General features: G+C 44.6%; 1 protein-coding gene across 6 annotated transcripts; it reads right to left on the reverse strand.

Moving 5' to 3' along the window:
• Positions 1 to 3,462: 3,462 nt before the first annotated feature.
• Positions 3,463 to 15,727, reverse strand: ZNF605 (zinc finger protein 605). 6 transcript variants are annotated; one of them, XM_036303331.1, is made up of 6 exons: positions 15,519 to 15,727; positions 14,604 to 14,690; positions 12,170 to 12,299; positions 7,842 to 7,962; positions 7,478 to 7,570; positions 3,463 to 6,517 (listed from the first exon to the last, which is right to left on the reverse strand). In XM_036303331.1, the coding sequence occupies exons 3-6, from the start codon at positions 12,182 to 12,184 to the stop codon at positions 4,728 to 4,730; spliced, it is 2,019 nt and encodes a 672-aa protein (XP_036159224.1). In that variant the 5' UTR covers positions 12,185 to 12,299; positions 14,604 to 14,690; positions 15,519 to 15,727; the 3' UTR covers positions 3,463 to 4,727. The 6 variants fall into 6 exon arrangements, with proteins under 6 accessions (XP_036159224.1, XP_036159228.1, XP_036159226.1 ...); XM_036303335.1 differs by having other exon boundaries at positions 3,463 to 6,385; positions 15,519 to 15,726; XM_036303333.1 differs by lacking the exon at positions 15,519 to 15,727 and adding an exon at positions 15,325 to 15,437.
• Between the last annotated feature and the right edge of the window lie 1,189 nt (positions 15,728 to 16,916).

Consider the following 16,916-nt stretch of genomic DNA (forward strand, 5'->3'; position numbering starts at 1 on the left):
GGCTGTCGCCGCCGCCCATGCCGTGTTAGGGCAAAAGGCGGAGTCACTTGCCAATGGAGCACCGACAGGAATGCTCAAGCCGTGCGGGAAGCGCAGAGACGCACGCAGACCCAGCAGTTCAGACTCCCCGGAGAAAGTCTGTTAAGACGTGAGGTGCATTGCTACCCCATCAGTGTTATTTCAGGCCGATATGATCTACTCTTACGGTGTAATGGGGAAAAACGTTTCCTTCCACAGGGAACGAGCCCTTCGTTTTGTTGTCTCTCACAAGGAAACTATTTTAGATGACTAAGTACTTAAATGTGACACATACACACCCCACTCGTGTCCTGGATACCGAGATTCCCCCTTTACAAGAGTAAATCTTGAGAAATGCTTTCTGTTGGGTTATTGGACAGTAGGAGATCGTTGTTGATTTCCTTGGATGGAGTTATTACAACAGCTTGGTTATGTTGGAAAATGCCATTTTTAGATATAGTACTAAAGTATTTAGGGATGAAATGTCATCGTTATAATTTTCTTTAAAATGCTTTAGCAAAAGAATAAAATGAGAAGATAAGGCCTCAGCGCCTCCGCCGTGCCGACTATTTACATGAGTCTCATTTCGCCTCATGCCGGCTGGGCTAAGGGAACATACTGTTGTTAAATGTAAGCAAAAATAAAATCCCATTGCTGAGAGGCACATGGCTCAAACGACTATTGAAACTGCTGCCACAAAGGGAGGAAGATGCAGGGGAAGCAGGAATATGGCCTCACAGCAGTGCAGCAACTGTGCTACATGCTTTTCCTTGGTGATACTCAGACTGTATTTCACAAGCAACCAGATTTGTTTTAAACATAATCTATTGGTTTAATGGACAGGAAGTTTTGTTCTGCATCTGATATCTTATGAAAACCACAAAACAGCTGCTAGAATAAATACATTCTGTAGTCAGTGGACAATCCTGACAAATGGACAAATGGATCATATCTCAAATGACATCCCCAGGGCCTGGGGATCATGGCCCCCACCCCTCCTCACAGCACGGATGGATCGGACACAGTAGGACCACTACAGTCCCATTTCAGTTTTGTTGGGAAATGGGAGCCCCAAAAAGCTTAATGTGTCAAAAACGACACCGTAGCAGGATAGCTAGTACTGCAAATGAGCTGTACCTCTTGTGCTCCTGACTCTTTCAAACCCTCAGTCATTGACTTAAGTCAGTGAAAGTACGTAAACGTAAGGATTTTGAGCTACCTGAGCTGTTTTAAACAGCGATGAACACAGCATAACTAATAGTAGTATCCTAAGTATCTATCTTCATTTCTAGGGAGATAGAGGGGTTCCAAGCCAACTCTGCCACTTGGGAGCTGAGTGACCTTGGTATATCGAAATACCTTGTAGTTAGCGATGAGCTAAACACACAGAAAAGCACGAAGCACCCCCCTCCCGGAGGTGCCAGTGCATAACGAATGGCAGAGTTAGTGATTCCTCATTCCTTCCATGGGAAACCCTCAATAATGCAAAAGCGTGCGATTGAACACCCTCACTCAGGCACTAATCCAAGCAGGGGCCTCACTGACGATGGTGGGTGCGAGGCAGTAAGACAGGAAAGGAAGCCAAGGGTACCGGTGTGTCCCTTCGGCAGAGCACTGGACGGGAGAATGTGGAATCAGGCCTGGCACGGCCACTATGTGAACTTTGGCAAGACATTGCCAATCTGTGTAACAAGGATTTGGTTTGGTGACATTGTTGGCGTTTCCAACTTTTAACTGCCTACAGTCCTACCAGACCCTCATCTTCAGAAGCACAGGGCAGATGTGGGTAAACCTTAACACACTGTCTCCTCTCTACTTTTCTTGGAAACTATGTTCTTGGAATGGCTAAGCTACGAGTTTTCTACTCTGTTAAGCCTCAGAGGATTAGGGGTCCCCTCCACCCATGTTTAGTTTGCAAAAAAGCAGCCTTTTTCCATCTGTGCAGACACCAGACCCCACCAGGTGAGCGAAGGACTAGGTGGCTCATTGACTCAACACAGCCAGCAACTGAACTGAGATGTGCTTCCACCTGATGTTTTGGGTGTAGCTGATCATGTTTTGGGACCTGTGTGCGTTCAGATTAGGTTTGGGAAACAGAGCTGGAATGGAAGCCAGAGTTTATTGTTCCTATTGATCACACGTGTATCGATTTATCAAACTGTACACAGTAAACATAGGCACAGAGGTTTTCTTTTCAAATACAGCACCAAGACAAGTGTCAGCAACAGGTCTGAGCCGGTGTAGCCCGACCCCCAGATGTGCTGTCAGTGGGAGCACACAGCAGCAGCTGACAGACTGTGCCTCAGCAGGAACAGCAGCCTGACCTTTGTTTTAGCTATGTACCCCATTCTCATACGGAGAGCACGGCTGGTCCCAGAGCTCAGACACCGCCTGACACAGTCTGCTGCATACAAACACTATTCACAATAGGACAAATGTATGGAACTCACTCATGCCCAAAAATGGCCTTTCCCTCCACTATATGGCAAGTAAGGGGGCAGAGAGAATCCTGATGGTGGAAACCACTTTATTATCATACATAGATCACACAGCACTGCTACAGAGAAACCATCACTGGAACGTCACCATGCATATTCTGTGCAGCTGCTACAAACACAAGCCATCCTGTGCCCCGAGGAAACGGGTTTCTGACTCCGATGATACAGTCTATTCAACTATTTTTAAAGGTTCATACTTACGCACTATTGTGGTCATACACTTTACTTCTAAGTAGATCATAACGCAAAAACACATTGTCATTGCTTTGCTGTAAGCAGGACTATTACTGTTTTAAAATGAGAAAAATAGCTTTTATATTTACCTATATATTCGCCATTTCTAGAACTCTTCCTTTCATCCTGGAGATCCAAATTTCCACTTAATGTTATTTTCCTGCTGCCCCAAAACAACTTTAATGTTTCCTGAAGGCAGGTGTACAGTGATGAATTCTCCTTTTGTTTTCCTGAAAAATCTTTTTGCTTTCATTTTTGAAAGATGCTTTTGATGGGTAAATTCTAGGTTGCAGGTTTTTTATCCTCTTTCAGTAATTTACAAATGGTTCCCCAGTCTTTAGTCAGAAGTGTGCTGTCATTCTGTCTTTTTTTCTTCAGTTGCTTTACTGAGGTTCTCACTGGTTTTCATCAAGTTGACATGATGTCCATTGGCATGATTTTGTTTCTTCTGTTTTGTGTTCTTTGAGCTTCTTGAATATGTGGAGTTATTCTTTTCAGCATATGTGGAAATTTTTCAGCCACTACTTATTCAAATACTTTCTTTTGCCTCGTCTCTCTTCCCTTCTGAAACTCCAATTATATGTATTTCATACCACTGTAGTGGACCCCCCATTCCCTTTCCTCTTTTTTCTCTGTGTACCTCATTTGGATAGTTTTTATTCTTACTATTCAGGTTCATTATTTTCTTCTTCTATGTCTAATCTGTTCTTAATTCCACCCACATTTTTTTTTTTAATTTTAAGAAATTCTCACCCTGTGAAGCCCCATCTGGCTTTTAAATATATCTTCCACTTCAAGTTTCATCAAATTCATGTTTTCCTCTGCTTTATAATAGCTATATCAACATCCATGTCTACTAATTCCAACCACTTCTAACCACAGTCTTTTCTATGTCTCTACTGATTATTTTTCTACTGGTTACAAGTCACAGTTTCCTGCCTTTTTGCATGCCAGACATTGTGGGTCCAAAGTAGCCTTTAATCTAGGGTTAATTACCACACTACTAAGGCAACAGTCTTCCGGGAATTCTACCTGAAGCCCATGTGTTAAAAGCTGTTTCTACTGTGGCGGGTGGGAACTGTTGTCAGCCCTGCAATGAGTTCTAGGAACTGCTCAGCCTACTGCTTTCCAGCCCACTTTATCAGCTCACAGGACAACATGTCCATTTCTGCAGTCCTCTCCCTGGGAGGCTCCTTCCCCTCTAGTGCTTTCCTTGCAAATGCTATTGCCATGGCCTCCCCAAACGCCAATTCTGCAACTCTATTCAACGTGGCAGGACTATGCTTGTTCCCTTCCCTGAACTGCAGCCTGGAAACTGCCACCACTTTGTCCACCTTCTGCCAGCGATGACAAACCTCTGCTTGTCACATGTCTAACACCAGTTTTTAGCTGTTTAAGGCCAGAGAGTTAATTTGGTCCTTGATCTGCCACCACTGCAGAAAGCAGATGTCTTCACACTTAAAACATATCTACCATTTAAAAATGACCATCTCTTATAATTTGTATACAACAAACTACTTCGTTACTGAATTATTTCAATAGTATGATGTTTATAAAGTTCTTCCAACTACTAGGACTACTTCTGCCTATGAAGTCTCTAATACTCAGTATTTCCCATATGTACACATTCTCTAGTAAGTATGTTACCCTGAATGAAATCTTCCTCTCATTTGTTATGACCTATTTAGGTCTTCTAAATATTTAACAAGCTTTCACTTTTGACCAAAAGTTTCTGTTATTGATAGATGAGCTATCAATGTGTAATAAGTTGTGTCTTCTGGGAGAAGGCTTTCTTATATTGTCTACTTTTTAAAAAATCTCTGAATTCTTTTTAGTGACACTGCCTTTCCAATAAGAATTTTTTCCCAACAGTCACTGCAATGACAGGGTTTCTGTCCTGTGTGTGTATCCTCAGAAGCAATAAGAGGCATGACATCTGCTAGCAGCCTTTCCATACTCACTGCTCTCATGTGGTTTCTATATTACATGATTCTTCTGATGGATCATGAGCTGTGACTTCCTCTTGAAGGTAGTCCCGCATTCGTTGCACCCATAGTATTTATCACCTGTGTGAATTCTCTGATGCCTCATAAGGTGTGACTTTCTAGTGAAAGATTTTCCACATTCTCCACATTTATAGGGCCTTTCTCCTGTATGAATTCTCTGATGTATAATTAGCTGTGCCTTCTCAAAGAAAGCTTTTGCACAATCACTGCATCTGTAAGATTTCTCTCCTGTATGATTTCTCTGATGTTTAATGAGCTGTACTTTCTGAACAAAGGCTTTCCCACATTCACTGCATGCATAGGGTTTCTCCCCTGTATGGATTCTTTGATGCCGAAGAAGCTGTGGCTTCCAGGCAAAAGCTTTCCTACATTCACTACATTCAAAGGGCTTTTCCCCAGTATGGGTTCTCTGGTGATGAATGAGACTTGACTTCTCACTGAAGGTTTTCCCACACTCACTGCATTCATAGGGTTTCTCGCCTGTATGAGTTCTCTGATGGGATATCAGGCTTGACTTTTGGGTGAAGGCTTTCCCACATTCATTGCATTCAAAAGGTTTCTCTCCAGTGTGAGTTCTCTGATGTGTAAGAAGCTGTGACTTCCCGAAGAAGGTTTTACCACATTCAACACATCCATAGGGTCTCTCTCCTAAATGAAGTTTTTGATGTCTTATTAACTCTGACTTCTTAAAGAAGGCTTCCCCACAGTCGCTACACTGACAGTTCTTCTCTCCTGTGTGAGTGATTTGATGTCTGATAAGCTGTGGTTTTCTGATGAAGGCTTCACCACATTCACTGCATTCATAGGGCTTCTCTCCTGTGTGAATCCTCTGATGCCTGATAAGGAGTGAGTTCCTGCTGAAGGCTTTTTTACACTCACTACATGCATAAGGTTTCTTCCCTGTGTGAGTCCTTTGATGAGTAATGAGCTGTGACTTCCAAAAGAAGGCTTTGCCACAGTCGCTACATTTATAGGGTTTCTCTCCTGTATGCGTTCTCTGATGTGTAATGAGCTTTAATTTCTGGGAGAAAGACTTCCCGCAGTCACTACAGCCATAGGGTTTCTCTATTGTATGGGTTATTTGATGTCTTTTAAGCTGTGACTTCCTGCTGAAGGCTTTTCCACACTCGCTGCATCCATAGGGCTTCTCTCCTGTATGAGTTCTTTGATGTAAAATGAGCAGTGACTTCCTACTGAAAGCTTTTGGACATTCACCACACCCATATGGTTTCTCTCCTGAATGAGTCCTTTGATGAATAGTGAGTAGTGACTTTTGTGAGAAGGCTTTCCCACATTCACTGCATCCATAGGGCTTCTCTCCCGTATGAGTTCTGTGATGTATAATAAGCTGTGACTTCTTGTTAAAAACTTTACCACATTCCATGCATAAATAGACTCCTCTGTGTGTTGTATGGTTTGTAATGAGCCATGAATCTTGGTTGCAGGCCTTTCTACATTTATTGCAATCACAGTACTTTATTCCACCAAAGGTTCTGTCAGTTTTGATATAGAATAACAATTTCTTATTGAGCTCAAGTTTCTTTCTTCCATGGTTATTTTTTTGAATAAGAAAATCAAAAGGATGATTCAAACTTTTTTCACTTGTGCCACATTTATGGAGTCTCATTCCTAAATGAACAAAGTTAATGCTTGAATGAAATATTTTCCCCAAAACATATTGATGGCCTTTCTCCATATTTTTAAGCTTGTCTTGATTATTGTGGTGCCACATTTTGACATTATTATCTAGCCAGAGTTCTTCTAAAAATGAAAAAATGAACCATACTGTGTAAATCCCCCTATGATTGTGTTTATTAATTAAAATTTCTGAAATGGAGCCTAGGATCCCAGTCCAAAAACACCTCCCAAATACATTGTCTACTTACTAGGCATTAAAATTTTTAACAAAAATGAAAACAGACTTTAAAAATTACAAATGTTTATATAAACACAAACTGTTAAATAAGAAAATATGACATATACTCAAGGAACAGTGATCATTAGATAAAAAAGACAAGCAACTTCTAATCAAATACTGGAGTGGTTAAAAAAATTTTTTTTGTTTTGTTAATCCTTACCTGACAATATCTTTCCCCATTTTATTTTTAGAGATAGTGAAAGGGAGGGAATGAGGGGGTGGGCGTGAGGAGGGAGGGAGGGAGGGAGAGAGAGAGAGAGAGAGAGAGAAATATTGATGTGGTTGCCTCCCACACACCCTGCGACTAGGGTCAGGGATCAAACCTGCAACCCAAGTACATGCCCTTTACCAGGAACTGGAACCCACAACCCTCCCGTGCGAGAAAAGAAAAATATTAAAGGAAACTCAAATGTCATCAATGTCACCTAAAATGAGGAAAACCTACAAATTCCTAAAGTGGAAGAGAGAAACCTGCCTCTGGTGCAGGAGAGAAGGAAGTGGAGAATGAGGAGGCTGGAAGAGCCTTATCCATGGAAGCAAGAGCCGAAATGACTGGCTCTGAATGTGGGTAAGACAGGCGCATTTCATCATCAACTCCACCCAAAGAGGACACATCCTGACGTGGAGGCCAGGATCTAGGGCACGTTAAAAATAATGCAGAACTATGTCAACAGTTCTGAGTCAACTCTAAAGACCTAAGGACTTTAAACAGGTTTATACATAACATTTCAAGAGTAGTAAACTTCCTTCAAAAACCTGAGATGTAACCTTCACCATATGCCATACACTGGATTATCTCTCACCTGAGAAGTTGTGATTTAGAATTTCTTCATTTATTTTCCAGGGCTCTTCTTGCTCCAGCTTCAAAACTGCATCAGGTTTGAGAATTTCATGACCTATTAGTTGGACACAGCTGCTTGAGCTAAGGGACTCTTAAGTGTGAAGAATATTTTACTACAAAGGCTACAAAATAAAGCAAGTGAATAAAAATCTTTCAGTTGGGTATAGAAATCAAAGAATCATTGACATCTGTAACTTAAACCCAAAATCAATAAAATCTTAGAGGCCCCACCATTATTGGGCACACACTGCATTACATAAGAATGTTCTCCCTTTGTAATACTTTAAGCAATAAAACAATAATAATAAAAAAAAGAATGTTCTTACCCAAGAACACTAGATTGCTATAGTTCTCCAACATCACGTCTCTGTACAAGTTCTTTTGGATGGGATTTAGTAGCTGCCACTCCTCCAATGTGAAATCCACAGCCACATCCTCAAATGATATCTAGAAAAGCAGAATCCCTGTTAAAGCGGAAGTGATTCTCATATAGAATGCAGGCTTTCTTCTCTATAGAGTTAGGCAGTGCCTCATTGGCCCCACTGACCTCTAACTCCTGGTATTCATGCATCTGGGTAACACTCCCCTCCTGAATACGGGCTGGGCGTACTGACACACTGCCGCTGAATAGAACAGGCCCAAAGTGACAGAACATCACCTCCCAGATCGGCTTACAGAAGAATGCACTTCTGTCGGGGAAACCCTCTCTGGCTCTCTGGGGAGTCCAGCTGCCATGCTGAAAGGCATTCCTGTGCAGAAACCCATGAGGCTGAGGTCTGCTCACACCCACATGAGTGAGCTTGAAAGGGGATCATCCCCCGACTGCACCTGCAGAGGACCACAGCCCTTCTCAACATCTTGACTACAGAACCCAACGGGTAAGCAGCTGGCAGAATCCTAACCCACAGACACTGTGAGATAAAATCCTGTGTTTTCAGCCAATAAGGTTTGGGGGTAATTTGTTACACAGCAATGGTAAACTAATATAATATCCTAATCTTGCATTATACCCTGAGAGAGAGAGAAAAATATTATTAAAATATCTATCATTATGAACTCATTCATCTATCCACTAAATAAGAAACTGAAATAGGTTGTCTTTAAATAAGTGCTATGTTTCTCAAAGAAGGTGCCACTGGTACTTGGGAACAATTCTTAGCTGAGTGCAACTGCCCCACACAGTGGGAGCCCTTCAGCAAGCCTGGCCACTACCTGCTAAATGACAGTACTTTGTCTCAGTCACTCAAACACTCTCCTTCCCCGGGGGTGCCTCTGCTCCCAGGTAGGAACAGCTGGCTAGCTCAGTAGATGTCGTCTAGAACACAGATATTGAGCACATACGGTTCCCAGAACTGTAACAGGTGCCAGAAATAGAAAGATAAGAAAAAAAATTCATCTTCTCAGATATGTTGTCTTTTGGGGTCACAGGTAGTAAGGTGTTACAGAGGCCATGAAACAAGGATATAGAAGGCATTGGGACAAAAGGCAAAGGAACTAGTGCAGCAAAAAGGACTTGGAAAAAGAAAATGATGCAGGACTGAAATGGCCTGACTTCAAGACTTCCTATGAAGCCACAGTAGTTAGAAAAAGGTACTATTGTGAACGAGTACATGTATGGACGAATGGAACAGAATAGAGAGCCTAGAGATGGACACCTACAAATATGCTCAATTCATTTTTTTGTTGGATATTTAGTTTATTTCTGGGTGGGGTTTTTTGTTGTTTTGCTATTATTAATAATGCTGGGATGATCATCCTTTTAATTAAACTGTGGAGCATACACCTAATTATTTTCAATAGATTTTTGGCAAAGGTACCAAAGCATTTCCACAGAGAAAGTGTTTTCAATAAACGGTGCTAAAAACACTATATACCTATAAACAAAAGAATAAGCCTCAACACATACCTCATGCTGTATTTAAAAATTAACTCTAAGGTAGGGGGGTAAGAGATCAACTAAAGGACTTGTATGCATGCATATAAGCATAACCAGTGGACATAAGACATTGGGGGGTAGGGGAGGCTAGGGGACTGTCTAGGGCGGGGGGATAAAATGGACACATATGTAATACCCTTTGTAATACTTTAAGCAATAAAAAAAAAATAAAAAAAAATAAAAAAATAAAAAAATAAAATAAAATAAAATAAAATCAGACAAATGAAAAGAAAAAAAAAAAAAAAATTAACTCTAAATGGATCACAGACCTAAAGGTAAAACCTAAAACTATACAGCTTCTAGGGATAAAACAGGAGAAAACCTGTGTGACTTGGGTTTGACAATGAGTTTTTATTTACACACCAAACACACAATCAATTTAAGAAAAAATTTACTAAGTTGGATTTTTTTCAAAATTAACTAACTTTTTCTCTGTAAAAGGCTGGTAAAAAAGAAAAGAAAAAGAAAAACGCAGCAAAAACAAGGAAAAAATATTTGCAAATCACTTGTCTGAGAAAGCACCTGCCTCCTGCATGGCCCCCACTAGGGACTGAGCCCAAAACCCAGGAATCAAACCATGACCTCCTCACCCAGCTGGTGTGGCTTAATGGTTTGAGTGTCGACCTATGAACTAGGAGGTCACAGTTCAAGGGAGAAGGGAACCTTCTCCCCATTCTGACTCAGTGCCCAGTACTTTCCTACTCCCAGCCCTTTCAGCTCACTCTCCTCCTGACCCCAGACCACAAAACTGCTGGAGCTTGTTCCAGGCTCCGGGAGGAAAGGGGCAACCCCAGGTCTGCGCTGACCCACCTGAGCCTCCACCTGTGTGCTGCAGGAAACGGATGGGGGGCAGGTGCCTTCTCAGTTAGGTTCTGGCTGCACCATCGCAGTACACAATTAGAGGCTCAGTTACTCTCACTTTGGCTGTTACTTTATTTTTATTTGTTTGTTTGTTTATCCTCACTGAGGACATTTCTTTTATTGATTTTTAGAGAGAGTGAAAGGGAGGGGGAAAGACGAGAGGGAGAAACATCGATGTGAGACACATTGACTGGTTACCTTCCGCACACGTCCCAACCAGGTCTGGGCATCAAGCCTGCAACCAAGGTACATGCCCTTGACCAGAATCTAATCCGAGGGCTGATGCTCTAACCACTGAGTGATACAGGCTAAGGTTTGGCCATTGCTTTAACTGGCTACTCTGATACTGGCAGCTGGGCTACCTCAGCTCAGCTGAAATCCTGACATAGCTACATCAAGAAAGAGGAGTCTGACTGGTGTGGCTCAGATGTTGAGAGCCGACCTATGAACCAGGAGGTTACAGTTCGATTCCCAGTCAGGGCACGTGCCTGGGTTGTGGGCTTGATCCCTGGGGGGGGGGGGGGGGGGGGGGCATGCAGGAGGCAGACAATCAATGATTATCTCTCATGATGTTTCTATCTCTCTCTCCCTCTCCCTTCCTCTCTGAAATCAATAAAAATGTATTAAAAAAAGAAGAAAGGAGAAAAGCCAGTGTAACTGTACACTAGTTTAAACAGAATTTTTAAAAGAAAGGAATGAAGGGAGGGAAAGAGAAAGAGGGAAGTTAGCTCAGTGGGTAGGAGTGGCTTTGAAAAGCGAAGGGACATGACAGTCTGTTTCTTTGAGTCAAGAAATTGAGGGAACAGGGCTGAAGGCAGACACCCTCGTGCCCAGCTTTTGCCAACAGAAGCAAAAAACGTTTCCAACCAAGCGATTATGATGGGGCCACCTGAAGGTTTTTTAATGACCACTTCTGCCCGTGATTCAGGTTCTCTCCTAAGCGTAGAAGACAGGCAGCGTGTCCTGCAGGCCCACTGCTGCCGTCCTCTAAATGCCCGTGTTCTGCTTCCTCCCGATTCACACCCTTCGCTCGCAACTAGGGGCCTCCTAAGAATCCCTCCTAATAAATGCGCTTATGTCAGCGACATGAATGGCTGTCGACGAGTTTCCTCCACGTGGAATCCTCAGGAAACGCTTGCTCCTACCCGGTAAGGGCTTTGCCTTTTGTAGCTGTTCCTGCTGCCCTGTCTGCCCGGCTTCTGGGAACCGCTGAAGAAAGCCTGCAGCCCTTCTCTAACCGTGAAGGACCCATTTCTGGTACATCTGTGTTCCAACTGGAAGACTTTGGTTTGAGTCCACACCCACTTGTGCTTCCTTGACATCTGTGTGGTATGTGGGCCCCTCCCCCCAGGGAAATGCAATGAGGGCCGTTGGTAAGTGCATTGGAGGACCCTGGGAGAGCCTGCCAGCTCCCCAGTCAAGGAACAACCAGAAAGAAACCTCTCAGATGTGAGCCTGGATTTTAACAGCTGGCGTTTTGATCTCACACAGCTTGCATGCAAGCAGGTCCATCCTGCCTGCAGGACTTATTACCCTGTTTGCTTTGTTTTCTGTACTATGCATAACCCTGGACTGAAAAAGCCTGTGTTGCAGAGACTTCACCGGTGCACTCATAAGTCCTAATAAACTCATGTCTTTCACAGCCAGACCTCTGGGTTATTTCTTTGGAACCAGCAAGCAATATACTAAGGCCTTCTTGAACCTCAGCTCTTTGCATAACAGCATCCTTCCCAAGTTTATACTGTTTTCTATGGTTAGGATCTAAATGTATGTATACCTGTCCTGTTGCTTGTAAAGATTCCTCTAAGCCCATCACACCCACAGGAAAAACTTCTGGAGAATAAACACATAACTCACCTGTGGCATGATCATTTTCTGCTGCTTTGGGGAATTCTGCTGGTCTGGGCCTTCTCTCTGTCCTGACGCTCCGGAAATTGCCTCTCCTTCCTTACCTCACTTGAGGCATCTTGTTCCTGAGGGCCATGGCCTGGAGATGCAGTGGGAATTTTATTTTAAATGGTGTAATTAATTTGGGAACCTAAATCTCAGTTCTCTCTCACTGGGATCTCAGACAAGTGTTTGCTGCACTCAAATCAGAAGCAGGACAGAATGTGAGCCACCAGCAGGTCTCAGCTGAGCCTGGCCCTGCCCTTTGCAGCCCTGGCTCCCACCTGGAAATGCCAGATGGAAGCCACTTGCCTGGTTCAACCAAACAAACCTGGACCACCCCCACCCCCTTCCCCATCTCACACACACACACACACACACACACACACACACACCCCAGGACTCTCTGCAGAGACCTCAGCAAAGCCTGAACATACAATCTTGGCTCACTCCTTCTGCAGCAACATTTCCTGGGGGCACTTAAATCAAATTTACTTGCATAGGTGCCACAGTGTAAAATGCAACTCATTTCTGGGCAGGATGGTAAACAGAACTGGCTTTTAGATCAAGATGGTGAAGTAGCCTGGGTGCTGGCTCTCTACTCCAAATTCAGCCATGGAGCAAAAGGAATGCAGAGATCAGAGGAACCAACAGAAAGAGCAGCAGGAAGAGAGACCACGGGGGAGACAGCGCTGGTGAAGCTGACGGCACACCGCATGTGTGACAGCTAGAGCAGAGGCAGCAAGAGGCCTAAGGAAACCTGTAATGTTGCTTCTTTCTGGGCTTACACTGGGGCAGACACTGCCCACCTGTTCCCTCAGAAACCAGCAGGAACAGCCCCAGACGGGTTTCTAGGGATAACGGGCAGATCAAACTCCAGGTGAATTAAGAAAACCGTGCAAATGGCAAGGGCTGCGCAGCTGCCCTTGGGGGTTTACTCATCTCTTACCTCCTCTCGGTTCCCCGGGGCTTTTTTCTAAGGCACTGATTCTCAACCTTCCTAACGCCTCGACCCTTTAATACAGCTCCTCATGTTGTGGTGACCCCCAACCATAAAATTATTTTCATTGCTACTTCATAACTGTAATTTTGCTACTGTTATGAATCGTCATGTAACTATCCGATATGCAAGATGTATTTTCATTGTTACAAATTGAACATAATTAAAGCATAGTGATTAATCACAAAAACAATATGTAATTATATATGTGTTTTCCGATGGTCGCGACCCACAGGTTGAGAACCGCTGCTCTAAGGGCTCCTGACCCCTCACCTGAGGAGCTGCTTGGAGAGTTGGTGGGACTCAGATGTCCAGCGGTTCTACAGGGTCCCTCCCCTCTCTTCAAAGGCCTGGTCTCAGCCTCCCCTGCTGCAAATTACCAGAGCTTGTACTGAGAGTAGCTAACACCTCTAGGGGGATATGGGCTTAAACACCTGTAAGAGCAAATGTAAGTTAAAAATGAAAAACTAATTCTCCCTCATGGAAAAAAGAAGAGAGACTTCCCAACCCCTATTCGGAGAGCATTTACTTTAGAAAACCTGTCATTGTAAATTCTCTGCCCCTATGAGATGTATGTTAATCTTTCCTAAAGCTAAAGAAGCTTTGCCCCGTTTAACAACCCAAGAATGTCTTGCTTAGGGACCTGGAAGGCCATCTCTTTGGAGCCTAATTGGCGGATTTCCACCCCGGGCGCCAGGGGAATGTCATAAAGATATGAAAAGTTTAGTTTTTTCTTTGGGGAAAGGCAGTTAGCTACACTGATGGCCACTCCAGTCACCAGGTAAATCTAGGATGGACTGTGTGTGACATGTGATCATTTACCTAGAGAACCTGTGTGTGATGGGTTGTACAAAAAGGGTGAGCCTTCTCCCCGTCTCTACAATCTCTTCAGCAGACTGCTTGCAATGCTCATTGCATTCTGGTTTAACTGTTATTCGATAATAAAACTTTTCTTTCTCTTCTACTTTTTTGGAGACGTTTTCTGGGTTGGCAGGTGATGATTTTAATTATTTTCCTAACATGCCAACCAGACTAACTGGATGCAACCACTATTTTTAACACTTTTGAAAGATCACAAACTGTATAACATATATCACCTTTCAGGGGTTCTCAACCTGTGGGTTGCGACCCGTTTGGGGGTCGAACGACCCTTTCACAGGGGTCGCCTAAATACATCCTGCATATCAGATATTTACATTACGATTCATAACAGTAGCAACATTACAGTTATGAAGTAGCAACGAAAATAATTTTATGGTTGGGAGTCACCACAACATGAGAACTGTATTAAAGGGTATTAGGAAGGTTGAGAACCACTGTCTTAGATGGAATTACTGGGACAAACCAAGATTTAAAAGAAGCATGATAAACAAAAATATAATTTTGATGCATAAAAAGACTTACACTTTCTTCACTGTCTTCACTGACATCCAGCCAGACCCGGGACAGAGAAGGACCTCCTGGCACGGGTGGCACAGGGATACTTCCTTCCTAAGAAGGGAAGGGAAGGGAAATGTCCAGTAAGCTCGGGACCTGGCAGACTCGGATGCAGGGGGACAGATTCCACCTGTCCTAGCAAACCTGCCACAGGCAGACCCAACAGCGGGCCTCCTTCCAGCAAATGAGCGGAGCAAGGAGAGGCTGTCACACCGCGGAGGCCCCGTTTTACTAAAGGAAGCGGGAAGGTGCCTCCCATGTCCCCGTGGATGTGAATGGGCACAGGGGCGGGTGGACGGCAGTGTCCGCTCATCGGCCGCAAAGAGGGGAGAAGGTGACACTGGGTGTGAGCCGACTGCCAGGCTTTGCCCGGGAAGCGGGACTCTTCAGCCCAGCGCGAAGGGCGGGTCTCTCCTGGCGATGCTCTGGGAGAGCCGACAGCAACCAGCGAACGGAAAGCGCCTCTTCCCAAGCTGCTCGGTCCAGGCAGGGCCTCTCCTCACCCGCTGCTGCCTCGGAGCCGCCACCACTGCCACCCCGTCTACGGACGCCCCCGAGCCGCTCCCGGAGATCCACCCGCGGCACCGTCAGCCGGTTCCTTCCTTGCGTGGGGCCCCCCGCGCCCGACCTCACCCCACCCCCGCCCGACCTCACCCCACCCCCGCCGAGCTCAGGTGACTGCATTCACCGCTTTATCCTCAAACGCCCCCGAGTCACCGCTCCCGGCCTCCTCCCAGCCCCGCACCCGCCGCCGCAGGCGGGCCCCCACGTCTCCGTCCGGCCGCACACTCTCGCCGCCCCGCACCCACTGCTACAGACCCGGCCCCCTAACGCGCCGCACCCCGCTCCCTCCCTTCCCGCAGCCCCGCGGTCCCCACCCACCCGGATGGGAACCGCCGCGCCGCAGGGCCGTTCTCCGGGCCTGCCCAGCACCGGCTCCGGGGCCGTTCGTGAGCGCGCCAGGGTGGCCGAAGGACTGGGCGGTCACGGGGGCCGCCCCAGGCCGCAACCTGCCGACTCCGCGCCACAAAGCCTCCCCCTGGAGGCCGCAGCACCCCCCTGACACCTCCCGAAGGCGGAAGTGTCTGCGCAGAACTACATTTCCCGGAATTCCTCTCGCTTCAGAACTACACTTCCCAGAGGGCTCTGCGACCGGCTTGCAGGATTGACAGGTGGGGGGTTTGAAGCCCCTTGTAGCTGCCAAGGTGCGTGGTTCAGAGATGGGTGGAGCCGGTGCTGCGGGTTAAAACATGTGTGAGGGGCCCTAGTCAGTTTGGTTCTGTTGGTTGAGCGTTCGCCCGTGCACTCATTCCCGGTCCAGGTTGTGGGTTCGGCCCCTGGTCGGAGTGCGTAGGGGAGGTAACGCGAGGCAACCGATGGCTGTCTCTCCCTCTCTATCCCTTCCTCTCTCTGTAAAAGAAAAAAAAATTAAGTTAAAAATAACCATATTGCATGGTCAGTGTGGCTCAGTGGTTAAGCGTCAACCTAAGAAGCAGGAGGTCATGGTTCGATTCCCCTGAGGGCACAAGCCCAGGTTCCGGGCTCTATCCCCAGTGTTGGGTGTGCAGGAGGCAGCCAACCAATGATTCTTTCTCATCATTGGTGTTTCTATCTCTCCCTCTCCCTTCCTCTCTGAAATCAATAAAAAGATATTTTAAAATATATATTTTAAAAAGTGTGTGAGCCAACACAGATGTGTCCCCAGAAGAGAACTTACCTAATCCAACAGTACTAATAAAAGGAATGAAAATAAACAAAATGAGGAATTTAGGGAGAAATTAAATGCAATTATGGAAAGAGAAAACAATGAATATAAAAGCAGGAATTAAGGAATTAAAATAAGAAAAGCTTACCTTGATAAATTCAGGTTTTAAAAATAAAATTTTAAATACTATAAATTTTTATCCAAAAAAAGGGAGAATGAGACATTATGCTAAGTGAAATGAGTCAGGCAGAGAAAGACAAATAGTGTATGATCTCTTACATATGCATTTTCATTTTAATTCAATTCAAAGTATTTTCTAATTTCCCTGGTGATTTCTTCTTTGAGTTTAGGGGCTTACTTAAAAGTGTGTTTTTTAATTTCCAAAAATCTGGAGACTTAATACATTTTTTCTGGGATTGGTTTCTTATGTCACTGTTGTAAGAAAAGGTATGATTTCAATCCTTTTAAATTTACTGTGGTCCACCATAGGATTTATCCTGGAGAATGTTCCATGTATACATAATAATTATGCATTTTTAAGTCTTTTAGTAGTGTTCTCTGTCAATTGCTTTGAG

This window comes from Myotis myotis, unplaced genomic scaffold, assembly GCF_014108235.1.
Source record: "Myotis myotis isolate mMyoMyo1 unplaced genomic scaffold, mMyoMyo1.p scaffold_m19_p_37, whole genome shotgun sequence".
NCBI classification, from domain to species: domain Eukaryota; kingdom Metazoa; phylum Chordata; class Mammalia; order Chiroptera; family Vespertilionidae; genus Myotis; species Myotis myotis.

What these genes read in the sequence shown, in the direction of transcription:
- ZNF605 (XM_036303331.1), bottom strand. An exon ending in TAGCAATCTAGTGTTCTTGG is followed by an intron (nt 7,571 to 7,841) that starts GTAAGAACATTC and finishes TCCAACTAATAG; the next exon opens with GTCATGAAATTCTCAAACCT. An exon ending in TCTAAATCACAACTTCTCAG is followed by an intron (nt 6,518 to 7,477) that starts GTGAGAGATAAT and finishes TTTCATTTTTAG; the next exon opens with AAGAACTCTGGCTAGATAAT.